At 49.8% G+C, this 25,588-nt stretch overlaps 1 protein-coding gene, 1 long non-coding RNA gene and 1 pseudogene across 9 annotated transcripts; 1 reads left to right on the forward strand and 2 right to left on the reverse strand.

Annotated features, from left to right (window-relative positions):
- Positions 1 to 69: 69 nt before the first annotated feature.
- AQP7 (aquaporin 7) lies at positions 70 to 16,933 on the forward strand. 8 transcript variants are annotated; one of them, XM_029919993.1, is made up of 8 exons: positions 70 to 108; positions 1,370 to 1,420; positions 5,288 to 5,386; positions 13,148 to 13,271; positions 13,691 to 13,828; positions 14,023 to 14,141; positions 14,338 to 14,555; positions 14,943 to 16,933. In XM_029919993.1, the coding sequence occupies exons 3-8, from the start codon at positions 5,288 to 5,290 to the stop codon at positions 15,217 to 15,219; spliced, it is 975 nt and encodes a 324-aa protein (XP_029775853.1). In that variant the 5' UTR covers positions 70 to 108; positions 1,370 to 1,420; the 3' UTR covers positions 15,220 to 16,933. The 8 variants fall into 8 exon arrangements, with proteins under 8 accessions (XP_029775853.1, XP_029775857.1, XP_029775852.1 ...); XM_029919992.1 differs by lacking the exon at positions 70 to 108 and adding an exon at positions 158 to 289 and having other exon boundaries at positions 5,192 to 5,386; XM_029919995.1 differs by lacking the exon at positions 70 to 108 and adding an exon at positions 158 to 289.
- Positions 10,692 to 10,835, reverse strand: LOC115277206 (annotated as a pseudogene).
- Positions 16,285 to 24,669, reverse strand: LOC115276145. The gene is made up of 2 exons (XR_003901835.1): positions 23,968 to 24,669; positions 16,285 to 17,269 (listed from the first exon to the last, which is right to left on the reverse strand). It is a non-coding gene; the product is annotated as an uncharacterized LOC115276145 (long non-coding RNA).
- Between the last annotated feature and the right edge of the window lie 919 nt (positions 24,670 to 25,588).

Here is a 25,588-nt window from a genome sequence, read left to right on the forward strand (position 1 = left end):
GGCCAGGGAAAGGATGCTATTTTGGGCAGTGTGTCTGGACTTGGCCCAAGTGGCTTGGGCCAAACTCCTGCCCCACTGACCTCTCCCCTGGAGAAGCAGAGCAAAGCGGTATGTGGGGCCGCCTGAGGAGGGCTGAGAGGCGGGCTCTAGACTTCAGAGACAGGGCAGTGAAGCCCCAGCTGGGGGTGCATCCAGAGCCTAGGACAGTCATGGTGAAACAAGACAAAGACTTGCTATAACTGAGAAGCCCCCAAAGTGGATGCTGAGAGACATAAGGCACTTTAGCAGAGTGAGTCAGACTCCAAGCAGGGTGGGGACAGGGGGCCTCTCCTGGGGCTCAGGCCTCAGAGTGCCACTTCCTGGGGATCAGAAGGGGAGGAGGTGACCATGGGACTGTCTGGGGAAGTAACTTCAAGTGGGAGTTGAGAGCCAGGATATTTGTTCTGGCTTAGTCTTGAGTTGCTGTGTGACACAGGCATGTCACACAGTCTCTCTGGGCTTTAGCTTCCTTACCTGTAAATTGAGTGTTGGGAGGCCTGCAGTGCAGCAGAGGTTGGGAGGGTGTGTAGGGGTGGGCTGTCAGTACAGCGCTGGCGGGCGGATGAGGAGAGCATGGAGAGCAGGCACTGGACCAAAGAAGGCAGATCAGAGATGTGACTTGACTGCTGGCTTTGCTGGAGTGGTTTCTCCCCTTGGACTTCCTTCTTGAGAAGCTGGGGTTGGGGCTGGAGGGTGTCTGAAGTCAGCGATAGGGATGTGAACTTGTGCGGCTGCTAGAAGGAATTTGGCTAGAGAACAAGGGGGACTTCCAGGATGGGGAAACTCAAGGGTTACATTTGTGTGGTATTTGGGTGGAAAATGGGAATGGACAGGCGAATTTTCAGAAAAGGTTAGAGGGTAGATTTTGTTCTGAGTTAGAAGAATGGACTTATTGATTTCTTAAAACCTCATTCTGAGTGTGTGTGTGTGTGTGTGTATAAAAGGAAAAGTCCCTGGAAAATTGGAATTTAGGTCAGCAGCAAGAGGTTAGAATAAAAGCAATAATACCCACATATGTAAGGGTGGAGCCTCGGAGGGGAGGCTGTGAGCATGTCCACTTTGGACAGTAGAGAAAGGAAGACACATGAAGGGCCTGGTCCCGGGGTCCGAGACCAGCATGGAAAGAAGGGGTGGGACTGCTGGGCCTTTCCCCATTGGCTGAGGCACATCTGCACCCCTCCTTGTCAGCTTCACTGAGTTGAGAGACTGGAACTGGCAGGACCTGTCCCTGTGGCTTTTTCTCTGGGAAGCTGAGGTCTGATGAGAATGTGGGGCCAAGTTCTGTGCCCTCTCCCCCACCAGCTCTAATGACCTCTCTTTGGCTCTGCAGCATCTAAAAATCTCAAAGACAGAACACGGCTCAATCAGATAGGAAAAGGCGGTAAGCACTCCACCCATTTTCCTCCTCCAGCCACCCATCCTCCCACCGGCCCCAGCACACCCCTATGCCCTTCCTGCCCTACTCTCAGCCTCTCCCTCAAGGCAGCTGACCCCTCCCCAGTCTCCTTCCCTTTCCCCCCTCCCCCCAAGGTCATGAAACCTCTTCCAGCTGGACCCTGGGCTGGGCCCTTGGGTAAGGGAGACTCAGAAAGACCTGGGTGAGGGCCAAAGGGCTGGTGAGTGGGTTCCAACTGCCTTTATGTAGGTGGTGCTCAGCTGAACTGAACTCCCGGCCTCTCACCCTCACAGGCTCAGATCTTTAAGGTACAATAAAAGCCAAAGTTCTTGCAATGGCCAAGGCCCTGCCTACCTAGTCCCAGTTTCCCCCACCCCATCCCTTCTCTCCCCCACCCCATGTACACTGACCTCCTTTCCTTTCCTTCACACATGCTTAGAGTCCTTTTGGGATTTTTCCTCTGGCTGAAATGTTCTTCCTTCATGTCTGCTACCTTCTCAGGGAGGCTTACCCCAACTGCCCTATTTAAAATCATATGCCACCCCCTTTCCCTTACTCTGATTTTCCCCATAGGCCATACTACCTTCTAACATGCAAATGTACTTATTACATTTCGTCACTGCCCACCAGCTCCACAGCAGCAGGGATATATGTGCACCCTTGGATAGAGAGAATGAATGGCTCCTCTTTGTGCCAGAGGCTCTCTGGGGCTTCAGATACTGTTTCCAAGTGAGTTCCACAGGCAGCTCAGTCCCAGTTGAAAACTACCTCCATATCGCAAGCCCACTCCTCCTGTGGTCCAGCTCAGCCAAGGATCCCCTTCACCATTGCTCAAGCCAGAAGTCAAGACCTTGTTTGTCCTTGACACTTCTGTCTCCCCCATAGCTCACCCATAATCACATCTCCTAATATCTAGAATGTTCTCACTCCCACCATTCTTTCTACCACGAATCTACTCCCTCACAGGCACTTTAGGCCACCACCTGTCCATTCCTCAAAAGTCTCTGTAGGCCTCACCTCCCACCCTGGGCTCCTTGCCTCTGATGGTCCTGCTGTTATCCGTTATCCATCAGAACCACTAGATGGAGTGATCCATGGGTGGAGATGGGGTTTGTGCACTGTAACCATTGGGGCCTGGATGGTTTATAAATGTTTGGCTGGCAGATAATTAAATGAGCTGGTGAACAGGACAGTTAGTTGGCTAAGTTGCTAGATTACTTAGTAAATTGAAGGGTTGGTTGGTGAATTGTTAGCTATTTAGCTCCTTGGTTAGCGGATATTACTTAGGTAATTATCTGGTTTGCCGTTAGCTTCTTGGTTTGTAGGCCAGTTTTCTTAGATGCCCTTTTCTCATTCTACATCCTCTCCTTGGCCACATCTATGTATGGCCAGGGATCAAATGACCACCTATGATTTGGTGGCTTCTGGATGTGTATCTCTAAGCAAGGCTACATGACCAGCTGCCTCCTTATAGGCCGTTTGCACCTAAATGTCTAGCAGACTCTTCAAAGTCGACATGGCCGGAACGGACTCCTCATGCTCCTGCCTAAGCCTGCAGCTTCTCTCCTGCAGCTCACTTGTCATTCTGCTGCTCTTCATGAACATGAAGGTCATCTCTTCTCTCTCCATTCTCCTCTTCAGTCAAACATGAAGTGTGTCATTTCGACTGTCTTCTAGTCTCCATGGCACCTTCTTGGCTCAGGCTGCCATCTCTGCTCAGGCTGTCTGTGGCAGAAGCTTCCTGATTGCTCACCACACCCCCACTTCTGCTCCCTCATCCCAGCCTCCACAGAGGAGTCAGTGCTCCCCGTTAAATCTTCCACCAAACCCCATGGCTCTCTGGGTCGAGTTCAGACTCTCTAACATGGACCATGAGGCCTTCTGCCATCTGGCCCTGTGCCCCTCTCTGACCACTTCATGCAACTTTCTCTCCTCTCTCCGCCCAGCCCATCCTTGGGGAGTTCATCTTTATATCACACACTGTCCTTCACTGCAAGCCTCTGCCATGCCATTCTGATGCCTCGAACTTTCCCCTCCCTCCCTGGATGCTCCTTCATCTGACCAGCCTTCCACTCTCCACCTGTTTCCTTTCCTGTGGGAAACCCTCCTACCCCCGCCTCTAGGTTGTTTGCTTCCTCTCTGCAATCCAGTAGTGCCCCCCTTCACCTGTGGCAACAGTCCTCACACTTTATAGCAATTACTTGTTTTCCTTCCTGAGAGCAGGGATCACGACAATGCTGTTTACTACATGCTTGAACATAGTAGGCATTTGGTAGATCTCTGGGTCAGTAGCTGATTGGTGGCTATTTATTTATTGCTTACTCTGTCCTGCTTGCTGTGTGGTGGGGAGATGTGGCCAAGGTTCAAAAATTCTCTTGGTGTCCTTGGCTTCCTGCTCTGTCACCTCTCCACTACCTTTGTGGTACTTTCCCAGGGCCCTCTTGGGTCCCTGCCTGCCTCGGGCTACTCACAGGCACCTCTTCGGGCAGAGAGGCTGGTCATAGGGACAAGGAGACTCCCAAATGATGCTGCATGGAAGCTGGATTGGGATGGGAGCCAGTAAATTGTCCAGGCAACTGCACGTCTCCCTCCATATGCTCAGCCCTTGATTTGTCTCCCTGGGGTAGGGGCAGAACAAGGACTGGGGTGGGTGAGATGGAACATAAGGTCTCAGCCAGAAAAGTGGAAGTTGTTTCATCCAGGCCTGACTTACATTTCTTACTTCCTCTACTTAATCTGTGTTGCTGTGAAGCCAGGGAAACTTCAGAAAGCCCGGGGAGGAGTAGGGGGATGTTACTGGCCCTTGCAGGATGAGGTAGTTGAGGGATTGGTACCAGCTTCAGGCATTCAGCAGGGGGAGGATCACCGGTCTGAACAACCAACTGAACAAACCCTAAGGCCACACTTAAAGGTATCTGTACCCCTCCTCTTCTTCTTTAGCCTCTAGAACCCATCTCATTATTCAAACCAGATCTCTCTATCCCACCCCCAACAGATGATAGGAACTGTAACTCACTTTTTTGTCTATCCATCCAACCATGCATTTATTAAGCAAATATTTATCACGCATCTACCATGTGCCGGACAGTGTAGGAAGTTCTGAGGATCTAGTGGAGAGTAAGACAGATGGAGTCCCTAGTTGTCATTCATTTGACAATATATATTGCACACGTGCTCTGCATTTGGCACTGTGCTAGGCACTGAACATACAACAGGGGAGAAGCTCCGGTCCCTCCTTTCCTCTGTCCTCTCTTTCATTTGTTTGTTCTTTCACTCACTCACCAAAGTCTGTTTGTGTGGACATGGTTGCAGGGCCCTGTGCACTTTGCAGATACTTTCACGTCTGGCAGAACCTGATGTATGTTTCAGGCCTCAGGCTGTTTATAGAGCTCTGAGCAGACTTTGCTATACCCTGTGTTGTTTGTAGAGTGACTCCCTGTTGACAGGTCCTGCATGATGCCTGGCCTGTGTTTCCAAAGCTTTGGCTCCTGCAGATAGGCAGGCAGACAGATAAATGGACAGCTGAGCTCGAGTTTTCTGCCTGTTCTCTCCCCTCTGCTTCTCCTCTGAGACTCACTGGCCCCACAGATGGCACTTATTGGCTTCCTACTGTCCTCTCTGCAAAATGGCTTAGTTGGTGCACCCTTCCCAGGCTACAACCCTGTGGCTCTCAGCTGTCTCTCATCCCAGCTGTATCAGCTGCCCTGGGTAAGAGGAGGTGTGTGTGGGTAACCTCTGGGTTATGCATTAACTCAGCTATGAGTTCAAGAGCCCATGGGCAATGAGTGCATTTGAGCCTCTTTCCTGCCCATGGGCTTGGCCTGCTGCTCCACATCTATCTGCAACTCCAAGATGGTCTCATCAGCCATGTTAACAAGGACGCAAGCAATACTGCAGAAGGAGATGGTGCGAGAGTTTCTGGGGGAGTTCGTGAGCACATATGTCATGATGGTGAGTGGGTGGGTGGGACAGGGTGGGTGGGCTCTGAGGAAGGGACATGAACCCCAGGACCTCAGGAGGGTGGGGCTCAGTGAAGGCAAGCCATGACCCCCACCCCACCACTGACCTTTGGGTCACATTTTCTGTTCTCCAGCCTCAGAGCTGGGAGCTGAAGGAGAAGGATAGGAAAGTAAGGAAAGAGCTCTGGTTTTTTCACTTTTTGGGAAAGAAAGGGATCATAATATGTAGGATCAGAACAACACTATGGGCTGGGGGGCAGGTGTCAGGGGGCATGGCTGGAAATGGCGAGATGGGAAACTAAGAGTACAGAGATTGGAGAAAAGTGTTCTTGAGGGTCGTGCTTTGAGAATTAATCCTGAGGGCAGTGAGGATACACTGTACATTCTCAAGCAGGGGCGTGACGTGTTCAGATTTAGATTTTAGAAGATAGTTCGGTGTGCATGTGGAGTCTCAGCAGAATGGGAGAAGCTGGTGGGAGGGGAAGCAGTTAGGAGGCTGTTGACTTTGGATAGAGAGACGGTGGTGACCAGTCCAGGGATGGAGAAGAAAGCACTCGTTTGAGGGAGCTTCGAAAGAATCGAGACTTTGTGAGTAGCAGATGAGGGGTAAGTGCCAAGGGGGGTCATTCTGGAGCCCAGGGCCTGCTCAGGGCAAAAAGTGAGGTCAGTGTGGGTGTGATCAGGTGAGGTGCCTGTGGAAACATTTGGGGGGTGGTTGGATATAGAGGTCTGGAGCTCAAAAGAGGGACTTGAGCTGAAGTAAGGAGTTAGAGCTCATCAGGATATGGATGGTGGTTATAGAATTGTCCAGTGAGAGTGTATATAGAAAGAGAAAAAATAAGTTGAGGACAGAAGAGTCTGGTGCCTTAGCCCACTCGGCCATCCTGACACCCCCAAGTTGAGGACAGAAGAGAAGCATTTCATGAAAGAGCCCGAGAAGGAGTGACCAGAGAGATGGGAGGAGAAGGGGGGAGGAAGGTGGGTGGAGGCTGCAGATGGGCCAGAGAAAGTGACTACTGATAAAGGTCTATAGGGATTGGTAACAGGGAGGTAACTGGGGACCTGGACAAGGGCTCTTAGAGTGGGTGATGGGACAGAAACCAGACTTGCAAGAGGGATGTGAGGTTTCTTAGAAACTCCTCCTCTCTCCACCTGCTTCAGCTCTGCCACCTATAGCAGCCAGCTTCCGCCCTGAAGCTGCAGCCAAGCCTGTCTGGACCTTACGGCAGGCTCGAGTTCATGAAAAGAAGGGGCAGCCTCTGGGAAGGAAAGCAAAGGCAGTCAGAAGCATGTCAGAGGAAGTGAGGGAGAGAGAGAGTGTCCTTGAGTGTGTGCATGTGAGTATGAATACAACTGGTTGTGCGGCTATGAGTGTGTGTGCATTGAGCCACAGTGTAGGAGATGGTGTGGCCCATGGAGCACCGGAGACTCTGGAGGTAAGAATCCTGATTCTGCCACTGAGTCACCAGCTGGCCTTGGGCAGGTCTCTCCACGTCTCAGTTAGTATGTGTGTTGAGTCAGAGCTTCATGGGCTGTGGAGCTGTTTTAGTCTTGGCTCTGTTATCTTCTAGATGTGTGATCTTCTAAAAGTATCTTGTTTAGAACTTTAGCTTCCTTGTTGATAGACGTGACACTAACATTGTCCAGTGGCAGATACCCAGTACACATGTAGGACATGTGTGCTGGTCTCTTGTCATGGTAAGTGTTCTCAATGGCTCTCCTTTCTTTGCCTCCTGTCCTCTTCCCTTCCCCTGTTACCTGCCCTCCTGCTTTGACTTCTGAGCTATGAGGACAGCAGCTGGATAGTGTCCAGCCTTAATCCAGGACAAAGTCATTTATTTATGACAAAACATTCCAGCCTCGTGAGGGCTGTTAAACCTTGGAACCAGGGAGGTAGGAGGGTGCCTCCTCAGAGAGCTCTTGGGAGAAACAAACACCACCCACAGGCACTGATGCATTCCTGTGTCCCTGTTTATCTTCTCTTTGTTGAGATTATTATTGAGTACCTACTGCATGCTAGGCATGATGATACCAAGCCCCTTACATACAGTATCTTCTCAAATCCTCACAACAACCCTGTGAGGGAAGTTCTATTATTATCCCCATTTAACAGATGGGAAAACTGAGGCTCTGAGACTAAGTTACTTGTTCAAAGTCACATTTTAAGTTAGGATTAAATCCATGCAACCTAATATCACAGTTTGATCCTTGATCTCCATTTACGCTCTTTCCCTTAGCTTACTACGGCAGGATATCTAGCACCCTGGTTTGTTAATTCCCCCCCAGCTGAGGTAAGGCCCTCACTTTCAGGCTTTTGGTAGTCTCTGGGACTCAATTTCCCCATCTGTAGCATGGGAGCTGAAACATTTGCCAGGCAGATTTGCTGTGAGGATTGAAGGGAAATAACATTTATAAAAGAACTCTGAGGTTTAAGCTCATATAGGACATTGTGTTGTTATTTTCAGTTGTTGGGCCTGTACCAAGAAATGGGGGGTTTTTTCATTTATAGGAAGCTCAGTTGAGTCATCAGGGCAAAGGTTTTGCCAGAAAAGCTAGTGTGACCTTGGGCCCCATTTATTGCAGCCAGGATGAGGGAGGTGGACTGTTCCACTCTGTTCCACTCTACAGCCTCTGGGGATGTTGTGCTCAGGGTTGGCCTTGAATGGGCTGGGCTACATTTACTGACCAGGGAGAAGAAGGGCTGGGCCATTAGGGCCCTGGAAAACCAGCTGTCGCCATGAGCCATAAGGCAGGAAGTTCAAGCTTACGTGCTGTGGGGGCCAGAGAGTCACTGTGGAGTGGCAGGGGCTGTGGCTAACTGCAGAGTGCTGACCTGTGCGAAGGCGTGGCCACCACTACTCCAGCTGACTGCTGTCATGCGGGGTGGGATGCGGGCCAGTGCCGCCTGAGCTTCTGATTTTCCAAGGGAGGCTGAAACCTCTGGTTGTCAAATCCAAGTCACCCAGACAAAACATGTGTTCTGGATGGACTGGCCCATGGGCTGTCAGTGGACAACCCTGACGCAGGAGATCATGTGGGGTTTATTCACTCATTCATTATTTTTAGCAAATGGTTTTGAGCTCCTACTTGGAAATGTGGACCCTTAGTCTTCAGACTCTTCATGCCTGCTCCAGTCCATGTACCGCCTGACCCTCCTCAAGCCTGTCAGCCTTTCCAGGCCTCACTCCCCACCCACAAGCCCCGTCTGTTCCTGTCCTATCCTGCTTCATCCTACCCTTGGTCCTGAGTCAGCCTGCCCCTGGGCTCCCCTGCACCTGTCATGGAGCTCTTGAGGGACCCACGTGGTCCTGCTCAACTGCCTCTTCCCTACCCTATCCAGGCTATTTCATTTTTTTAAAGTTTATTTATTTAACTTGGGGGAGAGAGACAGAGACAGAGACAGAGACAGAGAGACAGAGAGGGAGGAAATCCCAAGCAGGCTCCACACTGTCAGAAGGGAGCCTGATGTGGCACTCGAACTCACGAACCATGAAATCAAGAGTTGGACGCACAGGTGACTGAGCCACATAGGCACCCTAGGCTATTTCACTTCTTCTCAGACTTTCCCAGTGCTGCTTTGTACTCTGCCTTTATTTATTTATTTATTTATTTATTTTTATAAATCAGCAAATGGGAATTCTAGCTTGTCAGAGAAAACCACCAGGCGGGTTTCCTATATCTGACTCCTCACCCACCTGTCCCTGCAGCACCAGACTCCACTTACCTGTGCATCCACATATCTCCCCCTGGATGAGGACGGGCCCCTCCTTCATGGAGGACCGTCTACTCCTGCACCAGTTCCAGCCTCCAGTCTACTCAGGTACTTTGCTCCATCCTTTTCCTTCTCTTCCATCTTCAGCTGCTCCCTGAAGTCTCTTTCCCTAAACCGGCACGGCACAAAACATTCCTCCTTTCCCCGCTGTGAGCCCCTTTGATTATCATGCTCTCCCTCTCTCCCTTCTCAGGCAGGTTCTAAAGAGATCTTTACATGGGTACCCTTCAACTTTTCTTCATCACCTACTTACCTCTCAGTCTCTGGGACCCAGTGTCTGTTCCCATGGCCTGAGGAGGCAGTGCTCACCATGTTACTACTGACGGTTGGACTGTCACATCCAAAGACATGCTTTTCAGGCCTTCATGCACTTTCCCGGGAGGTTGCATGTGACTATGGGGACCACACCCTCCTTGGGAAATTCAGCTTCTCACTGGTGTCTGGTACATTCTCCCTTTGTTCTTCTCCTGTTTCAACACCTGCTCTACCTGGGGTCTCTAACACCATCCCCATGTGCAGCTCTAGGTTCAGCCCTCAACTGACCACTCACCTTCATCCTCCCTGATGACATCCACTATAGCCTCCATGTCCACAAATCTCCAGGTTTTCTTTTTCAAAAACTCTAGAACAGAACTGTGCAAGGGAAATACAATATGAGCCATATATGCGATTTAAAATTTTTTAGCAGCTACATTAAAGAGGTAAAAAGCAATAGGTGAAATTTATTTGAATAATTAATGTATTTAATTCAATAGTCAAAATATTACCAGTTCAACATATAATCAATATAATTAAAAAAATTTTTTTAATGTTTCTTTATTTTTGAGAGACAGAGAGAGACAACTGGAGCAGGGGAAGATCAGAGAGAGAGGGAGACACAGAATCTGAAGCAGGCTCCAGGCTCTGAGCTAGCTGCCAGCACAGAGCCCGACGCGGGGCTCGAACCCACGAACCGTGAGATCATGGCCTGAGCCGAAGCTGGACGCTTAACCGACTGAGCCACCCAGGCGCCCCTCAATATAATTTTTTAAAAAAGGTTTGTTTAGGGGCATCTGGGTGGCTCAGTAGGTTAAGTGTCTGACTTTAGCTCAGGTCATGATCTCATGGTTCGTGAGTTCAAGACCTGCATCGAGCTCTGTGCTGACAACTCAGAGCCTGGAGCTGCTTTAGATTCTGTGTCTCCCTCTCTCTCTGCTCCTCCTCTACTCATGCTCTGTCTCTCTCTCTATATCTCTCAAAAATAAATAATAAAACATTAGAATAATTTTTAAATGTTTGTTTATTTTTGAGAGAGAGAGTGTGAGAGCACAAACAGGGGAGGGGCAGAGAGACAGATAGGGGGACAGAGGATCCATGCTCTGCATTGACAGCAGTGAGCCAGAAGTGGGGCTTGAACTTACGAACTGTGAGATCATGATCTGAGCTGAAGTCAGATGCTCAACCAACTGAGCCACCCAGGTGCCCCAATATAAAATTATTAATAAGATATTCTATTCTCTTTTTTCCTAGTAAGTCTTTTAAATCTGGTGTGTACTTTACACTTAGAGCAGATCTCAGTTTGAACTAGCCACATGTTAAGCACTTAATAGCCACATGTGGCTCGTGGCCATCATGTTGGATGACACAGAGCTTACTACACTTGATCTTAGCCAAAAGGCTGAGAAGCGATGACACAGAGCTTAGACTTCCATTCCCAGCAGCCTGGACAGCTTTGGGTCCCTCAGAAACAATGTATCTAAAATACATGGAATTTTCAAAGGAGGTGCCATCTGAATGTGGCTTTAAAGTAGGGTATTGATTTTTCAGAATCTGGGATCAGGTATTTCAGACAGAGGGAAGAGCACACGTAAAAATAAAGAGGCATGAGAAAGCAAGGCATTCAGGAAGCAGCGTGGCTGTTTGGTTTGAGGCTGTTTGGCACAGCTGTCTGTGTAGATTCAAATCCTGGCTCATTCTATGCAGAAAGTGTACCTTGGATGGTCCACTCAACTTCTCTAGGATTTGGTTGGTAATCTTTCAAATGGGGGAGAATAAGAGCACCTACCATATGAATTAGTATAAGGGTTAAAGAAAGTGATAAATATAATAACCATATATTGAGTGCTTACATGTGTCAGGCACTGGTAAGCACTCAATTTATGGTTATTATTTAGTAGTAATACTATTGGTGAAAATAGAGAACATTGAGCAGATACGAAAGTGAGAACCAGAAGGGATAAATTATACAGGGTCCTAAATGATGGCCTATTGAGTTTGGACTTTATCCTAGAAATGGAGGGGAGACAGTGAATGTTTGAACAATGGGCAGACATGATCAGATCTTTTTCCATTAGAAAGGTAACTCTGGCTGCAAGGAAGAGACTGGGTAAGATTTAGGTAGAAGGTAAGCAGAGCTCATTGATTGTGGGGAATGAGAGAAAGGAAGCTCTCATTTGTGACCTCCAAGTTTCTGGCTTGGCTGACTAGGATGGGGAGCATAGGATGAGGATCACATTTTCTGAGAGAGGGGGAGCTTTCATCACAGAGCCTGAGATGCCTTTGAAAAACTCAGACTCCCAGTGGGTATTTGAAAATGAGGATCTAGCTCCTAGGTGAAGGTTTTTAAGAGTTTTAGTGCATCAGGCATATCTGAAGCCACAAAGCCAGTGAGAAGACCCAGGAAGAGTGACTGGAGAGACATTTAAGGGGCCAAGGCTGGATCCCTGGGGTTATCCATATTCATGAGGCAGATGAAAGAAAAAAAAAATGTTGGAAGGAACTATAGAGAGGGAGGCTGTGAAGGTAAGAGGAAACCAGGAGAGGAGAGGACAGAAGAGGACAGGAAGGGAGGAGAGAGAGAGAGAGAGAGAGAGAGAGAGAGAGAGAAAGAGAGAGAGAAAAAGAGAAATTGTTGAACCAAAAAGGAGGGACTTTCTGGATGTACAAAGTGGTTAAAAGGGTCACAGTTAGAAACTCAAGTAAGATAATGACTGATGGGACCTTTAGAAAATTAGGAGCTGGAGTCATTGGAGAGAGCTTTGTCCACATGCCCGTGACATGTGAAGCAGGAGCCCGTTTGAAGAGGGAGAGCAAGGGAAGGCATAATAGAGCCAGCCATTAGGTTCTTTCCCAGAGCCTGGCCCACACAGGGAGAGGGTGTCCAGGAACCTATAGCTAGACAGGGAGGCTGGGCTGAGGCAGGAAGGGTTACTTTTAGGAAGGAAGAGACTCAAGTCTGTGGGAGTCATTCACGGGGAGGGCAGAAGATATAGGCAAGAGGGAAGTATCTGCAAAGGGATTGAGAGGCTGAGCATGGGAACCAGAGCCGAAAGGGAAGGCAGATAACGATTCTGGTGGGCACTACAGGAGGCTGAGTGAGGGCCTCGCCTCAGGCCTCTAATCTCCTTGTGAAGGTGGGGGGTGTCACAGCGGGGTATATTCTGAGGTGATCCAGCAGTTACAGATGGGCAAGAGCTAGAAGTTGAGAAATGACACCTGAGGGCAAGGGAAATGTTGCTGGAGGCAAGAGGAATAGAACTGCTCACTGGCTTCCAGAGCTGAGGTGTATGTCGGGGGTGGGGTCCTGGCAGAGAACAGGCATGAAGTATGGAAATCTCTTGAAGAAACTTCTGCAGGTCAGGTTGAAGTGTGAGATACTCTGGGAGATTCAATGCAGGCCAGCCATGCCCTCCTCGAAGCCTGGCCCCCTTCCTTGAACTTCAGGTGGTCTGGGGGCCCAGGGGATGGGGGTGTATCCTTATGAGCCCCTGACATTGCCACTGCCCTCCCAGCGCCTTTTACAGCCCCACCCAGCTCTCACTGGTCAGGTCTTAAAGGGGAGTCAGGGAAGGAAGTTTCTGGAAGAAGGGAGCATGGCAGAGGGTCTCCAAAGGCAATGCAGGGTGGCCTGGGGCATGGGAGTGAGGAGCCCAAACAGTCTGAGCCCTCCTGTGAGGCTGGGGCTTCTGGGCACGTGGTCCCCTCAGAGGCCCTCCTTCGCAGGTGTTTGGCCTCGGCTCCGTGGCCCATATGGTTCTAGGAGGCAAATATGGGAGCTACCTCAGTGTCAACTTGGGTTTTGGCTTCGGAGTCACCATGGGAGTGCACATGGCAGGGAACATCTCAGGTGAGTGAGCCTCGGCCCCATCTGATCAGCAAGGCCAGGTGTCCCCTGCACACTGTTCCTGCCCTCCTCCAGCCAGTCCCTTCCCCAAGTCTGCTGGAACCCATCCTCACCAGTCCCCATGAGGGAGAATACCCTGAACCCCTTTCTTTTGACCCTCCCTGCCCAGACTCTTCATGAGCCCCTCCTGAGCCCCCTTAGTTTTACTAGCTGGGTCAACTTAGGCAAGTTTTTTAACTTTTCTCTCACTTAATGGTGAAATGGGGATGCTGGTCCCTGCCTTGTAGGGCACTTGTGAGGATTAAATTAGTACTCTCCATAGATACTAGCTGTTACTATTATTGTTATTGTTGCTCTCATATTGTTTTTATTATTGTTGGTTTCTGCTCTCACACTTTCGACATTTCTGCCGCTCCCCGCAGGGGCCCACATGAATGCGGCCTTAACCTTCACCAGCTGTGCACTAGGCCGCATGTCCTGGAAGAAGTTTCCTGTATACGTCCTGGGTCAGTTTCTGGGTTCCTTCCTGGCTTCTGCCACCATCTACTGCCTCTTCTACTGTGAGTGTCTTGCCCTATGTTGTCCACCCAGGGGGTGGAGCCTCTCCCTCTGAAAAATGGGCAGATCCAGTCCCAGTGTCCTGGAGAGAAAGCCTTAGAGGTGCTCCCCACCCCCTCCATCCTACAGCCTTATTCCTGGGACTCCAGTGGAGTTTAGCTGGTGGCAGGTTCACACTCAGTCTGTGTCTCCACAGCAGCCATTATCCAGTTTTCCGGTGGACATCTGACAGTGACTGGTCCCACAGCTACTGCTGGCATTTTTGCCACCTATCTTCCTGAGTACATGACGTTGTGGAGGGGCTTCCTGGATGAGGTCAGTGGTCCGGTGTGGGTTCCTCTTCTCAAGTCCTCCCCCCAACCAGGAAGCGAGGGCTGGCAGGAAGCCCCCACAATAGAAAATACAAGAACTCTGGGTCGGGTCTCTGCCAGTGGGTTGGGGCTGGGGGCACTGCTGAAGCTCCGTGGCTTGGCTAGGGGCCCCAGGTGACTGCCACATGTCTGCTCGCCAGGTGCTAGTGACAGGGATACTGCAGCTATGTCTCTTCGCCATCACGGACAAAAAGAACAATCCAGCACTGCAAGGGACACAGGCCCTGGTGATTGGCATCCTAGTTACTGTCATCGGATTGTCCCTGGGCATGAACACAGGCTATGCCATAAACCCATCCCGGGACCTGCCTCCCCGCTTCTTTACTTTCATTGCGGGCTGGGGTATACAAGTCTTCAGGTACTTCTTCCCTCACCAGCCCATCCCTGCCAGTTTTCTGTGGGTTTGCTGCATGAAGATGGGTGGGGGGTTGATGTGAGGAGCAGCACAGGTGAGTCCCGCAGAGGTTCCAGGTGGCCTGGAGAGACAGGAGCAGGAACCTGCTTTCCCCCAGACCAGCACTGATACAGATCCTGCTCCTGGACTGAATGTCAACCCTGTCCCAGACCAGCTCAGTCCCTGAATCAGGCTGAAGCTGACCAGGGCCCTAGGCTCAGGGGCAACTCTTGGGCTAGACTAGGGGTCACGCCTCTACTCTCAGCCCCTACTCCCTGCCTCAGCCTGAGTGGATGCAGGTACTGTCCTGGGCATCAGCCCCTTCAGCATGGCCCTGTCTCTTGCCTGCAGGGACAGGGACTGGTGGTGGGTGCCGGTGGTGGCGCCGCTGCTGGGTGCCTACTTAGGTGCCATCATCTACTTGGTCTTCATTGGCTCCAGCATTGCACGGAGGTCCCAGATATTGGAGGACTCAACCATTCATGAAGGCCGCAGAGTACCGGTGTTGCCCAAGACCATGCCAAACCCATCCACGACCCTCACCCCTGTCACTGTGTCTCCCACCAATAGACCTTCAGTTCAAACTGTCCCACCCTTAAGTGACCACATCCACATAGAGCACTTCTAAGTATGATGATTTGTGACCCTATCCCCACCCCAATAAAGAAAGCCTTGCCCCACAGCAGCACCCCCGTGTCCTGGGTGCCTCCTGTGGTTGGGCTTCCCTCCTGGGTTCTTCCAGGAGTTCTAGGGTTAGGCTGCAGCCCAAGGTTGCAGTATAGAGCTGAGAGGCCTCCGTCCAGCCTCAGGAGCTGGGTCACTGCCCCTGGGGGATGACGTGGGGGGGGGGCGGAGGGCCAACCTATGGCCCCAGTAGGAACAGGAGGAGATTAAAGGATGCCAGACACCAAATGGTGGACTTTCAGGCACAGGGTAGGAGAGGGATGGTTTTGAGGAAAGGACAACAGCTCTGGGGATACCTCAATCTGCCCTGTGAAGGACTCTAGACTATCTCTCAGTTCTGACTAGTTCTTGGACCAGGCAAAGCAAGGTCCAAGCATGTAGATCAGAGTTTCTCAACCGTCTTTTTCCATTATTGCTCCCCTCAGAAGCCTTTTAGACATTGTCTTAATCATATGATATTTTAATACCACAGATATACTAGATTGTGGTTTAAGTACTACATCTCAGTGTATATATATATATATGTGCTTTATACAAAAAAAAGAGTAAGATTTTTTTTTTTCATTTTCCCCTTCCAAGAATCAATGTTCTTGCCCTTGGAGGCAAAATCAGCCCCTACCTTGAAAATGCCTAATATAGATTGAAAGTAGGTAAGGGGTTGGATTCCTTTTTCTCCTGGTGCCAGAACTCTCCTTCACGAAGGAATTCTGGAGTCAGAAGGAAGATGCAGAGAAGGAAGTTCTTCCTGCAGAGACAGGAAATGGTCTTGCAAGATGGGATTCAGGGGGACAGGCAGAAAATTTGGGTGTAAGTGGGGCATCCCCACCCACTCTGGGATCAAGCAGGAATCACCCTGCTTTCTGGGACCCAGGAGTAGCATCACCCATGGTTCCTGTCATTGTTTGTGCATTCAGCCTTTCAACAGTTATTGAGCACCTCCTGTGTGCAGACCCTGCCTATGCACTGGAAATGCTGACATGGATGAGGCTGGGTCTCTGCCTTCAAGAAGCACAGTCTAATGAGGATGTTTATTGTGAAGAAGGAGATAAGCAGCGGAGAGGGGACTGGTTTCCCAGAGGAGGAGGCAGAGCAGAATGGGGGACAAGAGTTGTCCCTTCTGGGGTTGGGTGCTGAACTTTGTAGTGGAGAAGATGTAGGCAACGAGGCTGGGCTTTCTTCTGGAGATGGGGACATGATGAGATGACGTTTAGCAAGCTGCTGGGAAAGCAGGAGATCGGAGACTGTAAGGGAGTGCGGTGAGAGGCAATAATCCAGGAGGAGCAGCAGATGGGACAAAGGGGGTTTGGGAAATACTGAGGTAAAGCCCACAAGACCTTGGGCTGGCACTGGAGAAGGAGTAAGGACGCGGCAGGAGTCAGGGTTGACTTCAGTTTGTGGCTTGGGCCTGGGGCATTGGAGATGTGCCCCCTATGAGTGTGCATGGGAGACAGACTGGTTTGGAGAGGAAGATAAGTTACATTGTGGACATGTCGAGTTTGAGTTGCCTATGAGACCTGGGGGCAAGAATTGTGTATCTTGAGCAAGTTACTCAACTTCTCGGGGCTTCTGTTTTCTCCTTTGTAAAATGGGTCTAATATTACTTACCATTTGTGTTGCTGTATATATCCAATGAAATAAAACATGTACATTGCTGAGAATAGTGTTTGGCACAGAGTAAGTGCTCAATAAACAGGCATGCCTTTTAATATGGTCTGGAGATCAGAAGAGAGCCGAAGACAGAGATGGAGAAAGTCGTTGCTGTGTGGATATCATGGGGGCCATGGAATAGTGAAAGGAGTGTCAGTGAACAGTGTGTGGAGGTGTGGAGTGGGCACCCCAAGAGGTCTGACTGAGGAGGGGCACAATGTGGGTGATCAGGGGGCCCTGGAAACAGACCCCAATGTCCATCAGTAGGGGAGCAGACCCTTACCTTGCTGTACAGTCACACACAACAGAACATGATACATGAGTGAGAACTGAGGCATGACAGCTTCCTGTAACAACATGGAAAAAGTGGGGAGGTATAAAAAGCAATACAGTAGACTGTATACAGTATGACACCAGTTGTATCATTGAAAAATAAGCAAAAAGGGATATATTCTTTGGGCATACATAGGTGATAAAACTACTTAAGAAAAAGAAGGGATAAGGGATGGGGACGCCTGGCTGGCTCAGTCGGTGGAGTACATACCACTCTCAATCTTGGGGTAGAGAGTTTGAGCCCCAGGTTGGGTGTAGAGATTACTTAAATGAAAAAAATTTTAAGAAAAGTGGGAGGTGGTTCCTCCAGGTAGAAAAGGGTGGAGATGAGAGACAGTGCAGCGAAGAGCAGGGACCCATAAGGCACTGTGATGCCCATCCCATGTTTACTTCCAACATCCAGAGCTGTTTCCTAAACTGGATGTCGGAGGTAAATTTATGGGTTTGTTACGTGATTATGCATTATAACATATAATTGTGATATATATTCATTGGTAGCTATCATGTATTTTAAAAGATGAATAGCCACAGGTGATGGGAAGTGATAGGTATGGAATGTGCTGATGACAGGGGGACCAGCGAGGGAGGGGAGAGGCTTGACTATGTCTGACATCCCACAGTGGGAGGAGCTGAGCCAGGGAACCAGGCCTGGGAGTGACCAGGGAAGGGACCACATCTGGGAGTCCCAGCCAGCTGCCTCCCTCTGTGACCCTGGATAAGCCTCTTACCTCTCTTTCAGCCTCAGTGGCCTTGTAAACATGGGGAGGGTAGCCTTTCTTATTCCTAGTATTCCAGAGCAGAGGGACCCTAAGGCCTCAGTCACAGGTGGGAGAGGCATATATGGGCCCCAGGCTTCTGGCTCCCACTCTCCTCTGCCCCTTGCTGACCACTTCAGTCTTCTGTCATCCTTATGTCCCTGGGAGGTGGCCTTGGAGGTAGGGCAGTCAGTGGGTCCATCAAGAACCTGCCTTCTGTCTACTGCTCTGCCACAGACATGACTAGGCCCATTGCCCATAATATCCTGCAGATTCTGATCTCAGTGTAAGGCTTACATGAACCCTGACCATGGTCAAAGCATTTCTGTGCAGAGACCCCTTTTATTCTTTTGGCAGAAGTTGGTTGAAATTCTCCAACATTCCAGATACCATTTTGGTGCAGAGGATAGAGGCACAAAAAAGAAACTTAAGTTCTTGTTCTCAAAGAGCTGACATTCTGTGCAAAACATGTGGTATGTTAGTAATAAGGAGGAAAAGCAAGAAAGAGGGATAGGAAGTGTGTGGGGGAATGAAAGACCAAAGGCCTCCCTGAGGAGGTGACTTTGAGTAAAGACCTGAAGGGGGAGAGGGCGTGAGCCGTGTGGATACCCAGGAGAAGAGCCTGCCAGGCTGAGGAAATAGCCATGGAAAGATCCTAAGGTGGGAGCATGGAGGGGCCACTGCTGGACTGGAGAAAGGGAGGGAAGAGGGGAAGCTGATAAGATCAGACAAGTAGGTAAGGTAAGCTGAGGCAGGCCCAGGAGGAAAGATAAGGCCAAGACTGGGGGCAGAGGCAAGCGAGTCTCTGGAAGAGAGAGGCAGGTCTCACTGCAGGCAGACAGGCAGGCAGGAAGGAAAGAGGTAGGATGGGATGGGGTGGGCGTCACAGTGCCTTGTGAGTCCCTGCTCTTTGCTCTCTCCCTCTCTCTCTCTCTCTCTCTCTCTCTCTCTCACACACACACACACACACACACACACACACACACACACACACGGTCTCTCCTGTACTGGCTGGATGTAAGAGACACATCTGTTTAACTCTAGGAGCCAGGTTGGAAAAGGAGTCATGGAAGCCCTGTCTCCTCTCCCAGGCCCTGGCCCAACACAGACTTGATGTGTGACCTGGACAGGACCCTTCCCCTCTCTGGGTCTCAGTTTCCCTATCTATGCATTAAGGCATGAATGTGTTGGTGTCTGGGGAGCCTCTCAACTCTGTCTTCTTCTAGTACTTTGAAGTCTCACATCATGATCCCACTTTGCTTCTCCCCACCCCAACTGAGGCTGTGGTTGAAATGGGGACAGAGTAAGGCAGGAAGAACTCCCACCCCAGGCCAGGCCGCTCCGAGGCTTTGCAGGTAAAGGTTTGGTCCTCAGCCTGGAGGTCCTGGCTTTGAGAGACCCTCACTCCGTGTTCTTGCCTGCTCTCCCACTCCTACTAACAGCCCCCAAGGCACAGGGATCTACAAGGAAGCACCCCGTTCTGGCTAGTCTGTCTCCTCCCTCAGATGGGATCCTGCAGCCTAGAAACAGAAGGGAGCAGCCATCTCGGGCCAGGCCGGGTGCTGATGCTCTGAGTGGGAGGGGCTATGGCTACTCAGAGCCGTGCAGCCTGACCGTGGCGAGGCACCTACCTCTATGCTGAACCTAAAGTGGGAAAGAGGCATGACCCAGCCTGCCTGGGTGCTGCAGGGCCTGTACTGTGGAACCTAAGAGCACAATGAGGGCAGCCAGCCTGGATGCAAATCTGGCTCTACCAGTCACGAGCTGTATGACTTTAGGTAAGACAGGATAATAATAGCTCCCACCTCACAAGGCTGCTGGGATGATAAAATGAGCTATGTCTGGCATGTGGGTAGTGTATTCGTTATTTTCACTCTACACTCTCACATCATCATGCCCATCTTACATCTAAGGAAACTGAGGCATAGGGAGATTGGCTTGGTAAGGGGTAGACAGTAGGGATTCTAGTCCTTACCAATATGACCCTGACTAGATTTTTTGTTTGTTTAGTTTCTGAATTGTGAAATATATCCTATAAGCATGCATATGTAACATACGGGTATAGTTAAAATAACGAAACACTAAAAGAAACAAAGACCTCAAAATGAACAAATAACCCCAAACAAAGTGCCCACCACTGAGCTTTGGCATGTTATTGAACCTTTCTGGGTCTTGCTTTCCACATCTGTAAAATAAGGATAATGAGGCTCAGAGGGGTGAGGTGCTTTGTTTTGCCATTGGCATTTTGCTGTGATGAAGCAAGGTGAGGAAGAGTTTGCCCGAACTCATGGTCTCCCCTTAGGTCTGTACTCAGGAGTCAAAGAGGTGGGTGGGTGCTGGAGGGTGTGTACAGGGGTTTCTGGAGAGGATGCTCTATACTCTGGGCCCAGTAGGGGGTCTAGAAGCTCAGGGGCTGGATCAGGGGCAGAGAGAAGACAGCTCAGAGCTAGGAACACCTAGCTACATGAATGAGGCCATAAATCTGGGACTGAGCCTTTGAGTCCTCCAGGGACCCAAGCAAACCCCTGTTGGCCGACAAGGATTCTTCAGATGGGGGTCACAACGAGCCCTTGGAACAGCCCAGCTAGGGCCAGAAGAATGTGTTCTTGTCCTTCTCACTCCTCCAGATTCCCTACCTCCATCCTGGTCAAGGTCAAGGACATTAGAGAGAAGATGGACTCCGAGAGAGACTCAGTGTTGGGACAGGGAAAATTGGAAGGTGGTGGATATATCACAGGAGAGCTTAGGAAAGTTTGGAGGTTGGACATGATGAACTGGAGGTACTTGTGGGACATCCAGGGATAGACGCAGGCCTGAGCTAGAGACAGAGCTTTTAAGCTTAGGGTGGAATGTGATGGCTTGCAGATGGATTAAGTGGCCCAGGGAGAGATGATGGAATCCTGGAAAGCATCCATGTTTAAGAGATGGCTAGAGGGGAGGAGGCAGCCAAGGCCCATGATCTCTCTGGCCCCAGGAACCCAAATACTCTGGGTATTAACTGACATTTACCCTAGGGCCAGTCCCTTTTCTCAGAAGGTTCAAATGGGCCAGGGTAAACAAGAGAAGCCCAGACTCTCCTAGGCAACCAGGAGGAAAACTCCAGAGACCCCAATGACACAGGCCTTCCCTGTAGCTGAGTCCTGTAACTTCAGCTCCCTGCTCTGGCTCTGGAAATGTCTGATTCCTGCCCTGTCCTCAGCTCCCTGCCCTCTGGATGATGGAATATCCCGGGCACAGTCCCTGGACCTCTTCTCTTTCACCTTCCCTTCAACATGACCTTACCAGCCTGTAAATACCATTATACGCCAACAACAGCTCCCCAAATTAGATCTCCCATTCAAACCCATGTACAACCACCCACTGGACAGATTTTCATTCCTCAAGGCTGTTTCTCCCACACTCTTTCCTATCTTAGTAAATAGCAAATTCAATCTTCCCAATGCTCAGGCCAAAATCGTTGAAGTCATCCTTGAGTCCCTTCTCTCTCACACCCCACCCACACTCCAGCTGTTAGCAAATCCTATAGTATTACCTGCAAAATATATCTAGAATCCAACCACTTTTCATCACTCCATCACTGTCACCCAGGTTTGAGCCACTGTCACCTCTCTTGGATTACAGAAGTGGTCTTCCAATCATCTCCCAGGCTGTCTTTTTGCTCTGAGTCACCCCTATAGTCTAGTCTCAATACAGAAGCTGGAGTGGTCCTTTCAAAAAATAAGCCAAATTGTATCATTCACTCCTCTGCCTAAAGCCTCCCAATACCCTCCAGGCCCCTGCTTCTCTCTCCCCATCCATTCTTCCACAGCTTATGGCTTTGCTGCTCCTTCAAGATACATGCATGTTTCTACCACCAAGCCTTTGCAATGGCTGTTTCCTTTGCCTAGGATGTTTTTCCTTCAGTTATCTGCATGACTTAGATTTCCCTCTCCCTAACCCCCATGCTTACATTGTACATGCAAACAAGTAGAAAACAGTATTAAAAAACCAAATGGAAAGGTGATAAGTTTTAAGGATACTGGTTATGCGGTGTCTGGGTAGCTCAGTCAGTTAAGTGTGGGACTCTTGATTTCAGCTCAGGTCTTGATCTCATGGTTTGTGAGTTTGAGCCCCACATTGGGCTCTGCTCTGACAATGTTGAGCCGGGTTAGGTGTCTCCCTCTCTGTCTGCCCCTCCCTGGCACACTCCATCTCTCAAAATAAATAAACTTTAAGAAAAATAAAGGGGCACCTGGGTGGCTCAGTGGGTTAAGCGTCTGACTTTGGCTCAGGTCATGATCTCATAGTTTGAGTTCCAGCCCCATGTTGGGATCTGTGCTGACAATGCAGAGCCCGCTTCAGATTCTCTCTCTCTCTCTCTCTCTCTCTGTCCCTTTCCTGCTCCTGCTCTCCCTCTCTCTCAAAAATAAACATTAAAAAAAAAAAAAAGGAAAATAAAGATACTGGTTATAAACTACTAACAACTTTTATATAGGAGCTTTTTTTTAAGAGGCAAAGTGTAAGCACTGTCCAACCCCAGCTCCAGGCTCCTGGTTTGTGTGTTGGGGGTGTGGGGGGGCGGTTACATGCTGGCCCCTAGCGGCCATCCTAGGAAAAGTCCTCATCATCAGGGGTTGCGGTGTTCTCCACATTGGGACACAATATAAGCTTTACTCCCACCTGTCCTGATCTGCCAGACAACGTAGTTCCAGGGATTCCAAGGTAATGTGTGTGAACTGTCCCTGCTCTGCGTGTGTAGCAGAGGACACAGGGTTTGGAGTCTGATTTCATAGGAATTTCAGATCCCCAATGATTCACTGAGTGATCTTGGGCAATTTCAACCTTTAGTTTCTCCATTGGTAAAATAGAGATAGTAAGAATGTATGCTTCAAGGGGCTTCTAGGAATAAGAGATGAGCTTTGGTGAATATTGAGTGCTCAAAAGCTGTTCTCTGCTATTAAGACTCGGGAAGGAGTGGGTTACATGAGTACTTCAGACTCCCTCATGCTTGCGTTGAGCCTGGGGTGGGCAGGGGTGGGCAGGGGAGGGGTAGTGGAAGGGGGTAGGTAACTTCAGCTGCCAGAGCAGCTTCACAACTGCTCTGTTCCTTCCCGCAAGTGAGCTATCCTCTGACGGACGGTCCTGAGATGAGCTCGAGCCTCGACTGCACTGAGATGCACATTACACTGAGAGAACATCCTAGCCCCTCAGATCCTGTCTACCCCCCACCCTTCCAATGGCTTCAGATAGCATGTGGGCTGAAACTATTACTGACTGGGCAGATGGGGAAACCAGTGTCCAGACCCTGGAGGCAAACTGCCCAGGGTTCACAGAGCGAGTTGAGGCAGACAATTGGGTGTCCTAGCAGTTTAGCCAGGTCTCCTCCAAGGCTGTGCCTTATAGAGTGACCACATGAAGCCTGGGGTCAAGGGCAGCTTGGGCCACCAGGAAAGACTCCAAGTGAATTCTGTTTGGGGAAGACAGTTGCCTTTTCCTTGAAGACTCAGACCCCTCATGGCCTAGGGGCAGTTCTAGGCTGGGAAACCCAAAGCCTGGATTCCAGTCTTGCCTGGCTCACATTGTGACACATGGAGCCTTTCCCCTCTGGGGTAGGCCTTTGTAGACTGAGGGGGTTAGGCTAGCTTAGAGCTTTCCCTGGAGATTTGTGAGCTTTGAAAGGCCATGAGAGATGGTAATATGGGACATCTGTGCTGAGGCCACATAGCTGGGGAGGAGAAATTTCACAATGGGTATGGCAGGACATAGGAGGGGACTGATAAGGCAGGCAGGTCTGTGAAGGCGGCCAGGCATTCCCTCCCTAATTTTAGAAGGAAAGGCACACTGGCAGGTTCTCCTTAGAGAACAAGGTCCCTAGGCTTTCAGACATGAAGCAAGAAGGCTGACACTATGGAGCCTCCCCCTCACCTCCCAAACCTAAATCACAGGGCCCACTGTTTGAGATTTTGAACCTCTCTTACAAGACTGACATTCTTCTTCCCCTCCCCCGGTCTGTTCTTCAGCCTGTCCAGGACAGGATCCAGAGCTGCTTCACGCAGACACTGCAATCAGGAGGGTCGCTTTCATCTCCAGTCCTGGATACAAACTCCCACTGCACACCAGGCAGGCACCACTGCTGAAAGGAGACAGCCCTGCCAGACAAGCCAGAGGGAATTCCAGAGATAAGAACTTGGGTCTCTGAAAAGCTCTGGCCCCATAAAGAATCTCCTGCTGAAGGAGAGGGTAGGGCTGGAAGGGGGAGGAATGAGATCACCCAATTCTTAGGGAGCAATAGTATGAGGTCGTGGTGTCCACAGGATTTAGTCCATGGTCATGTCCAAGGCCACTGCTCAGTGGAGAATCCACCAAACCCATGAGAAGCAGCTTCCCCTGGTGAGCGGGTCAGGGGTCCCTTTGGTGATCTGAGGGGTGCAAGCTCCCTGCCGACCCCTAGGGTCCTATCGGACCTCCTGAATCTTTTCCCTTTGCAGCACTCCCCCACCCTCCAGCATCCTCATCACACGTGGGTACCTCCTATAGTTCTTGGCTGGGCCTCTTGCCTCAAAGTTAAATCTCCAATCCCTTCTACACACTGCCTGAGGCACTGCTCTAGAACACGGTGTGGGCAAACTTAGGTCCTTAGGCAAATCTATCCTGCTGCCTGTTTTTGTACAACTCATGAACTAAGAATGGGTTTCTAATTTTTAAATATCTGGAAAAAATAACAATATTATTTTGTGATATGTAAAAATTATATGAAATTCTGATTTCAGTGTCTATAAAATAAGGTGTTACTAAAACAGGGTCAGGCTCATTCACTTATGTATTGTTTGCAGCTACTTTTACATCACAATGGCAGAGTTGGGTAGCTGCAACAGAAACTCTAAGACTCACAAAGCCTAAAATATTTCCTATCTGGACCTTTACTGGCACTGTCTGCTTAGGACCCTCGCGTGGCTCTCCACAGCCAACCCTTTTCTTCCTATCTCTCCAGCCTCATCACCGTCCTTCCAGCTGACTGCCCGCTCTGGACAACTCACCCTTCCTCACCCCCACTGCGAACCACACCCCTGGGCTTGTCTCATGCCGTCTATCTTCGCTTGGCATGCCTCTCTTTTCCAAGTAACAGTCTACCATCTTAAGACTCAGACCAAAAACTTCCTCCCATTTCCCTTCTCCCAACCACGAGGGCTAACCCATCCTACTTCAATGTCATGGGAGCCTCTTATGGCTCCCCTCAACTTCTAATAACAGACTAATGACCTGTTTGTGCCAGACCAACCAATTCTATAAATATGTGTTCAAGGATGTGATCTCTGCTACATCACTAACTGAAAGAGTAGGCCACAGCCCTAGCATAGGGCTGCATGGGGTAGAACATAAGCATTCACCAGAATAGGCCTGTTTAGCATTCTATACTTTTTACTTGGCTAATAGTATGTAGGAAAAAGCAGCTTATATATTTTCCAGATACCAAGTATTTTTGTTAAAAAGTAAACTCTACACCTAATGCAGGGCTGGAACTCATGACCCCAAGATTAAGAGTCAGATGCTCTACCAACTGAGAAAAACAGGCGCCCCCAAACATCATTTATATAAATT

Source organism: Suricata suricatta, chromosome 13 (genome assembly GCF_006229205.1).
Source record: "Suricata suricatta isolate VVHF042 chromosome 13, meerkat_22Aug2017_6uvM2_HiC, whole genome shotgun sequence".
Lineage (NCBI taxonomy): Eukaryota > Metazoa > Chordata > Mammalia > Carnivora > Herpestidae > Suricata > Suricata suricatta.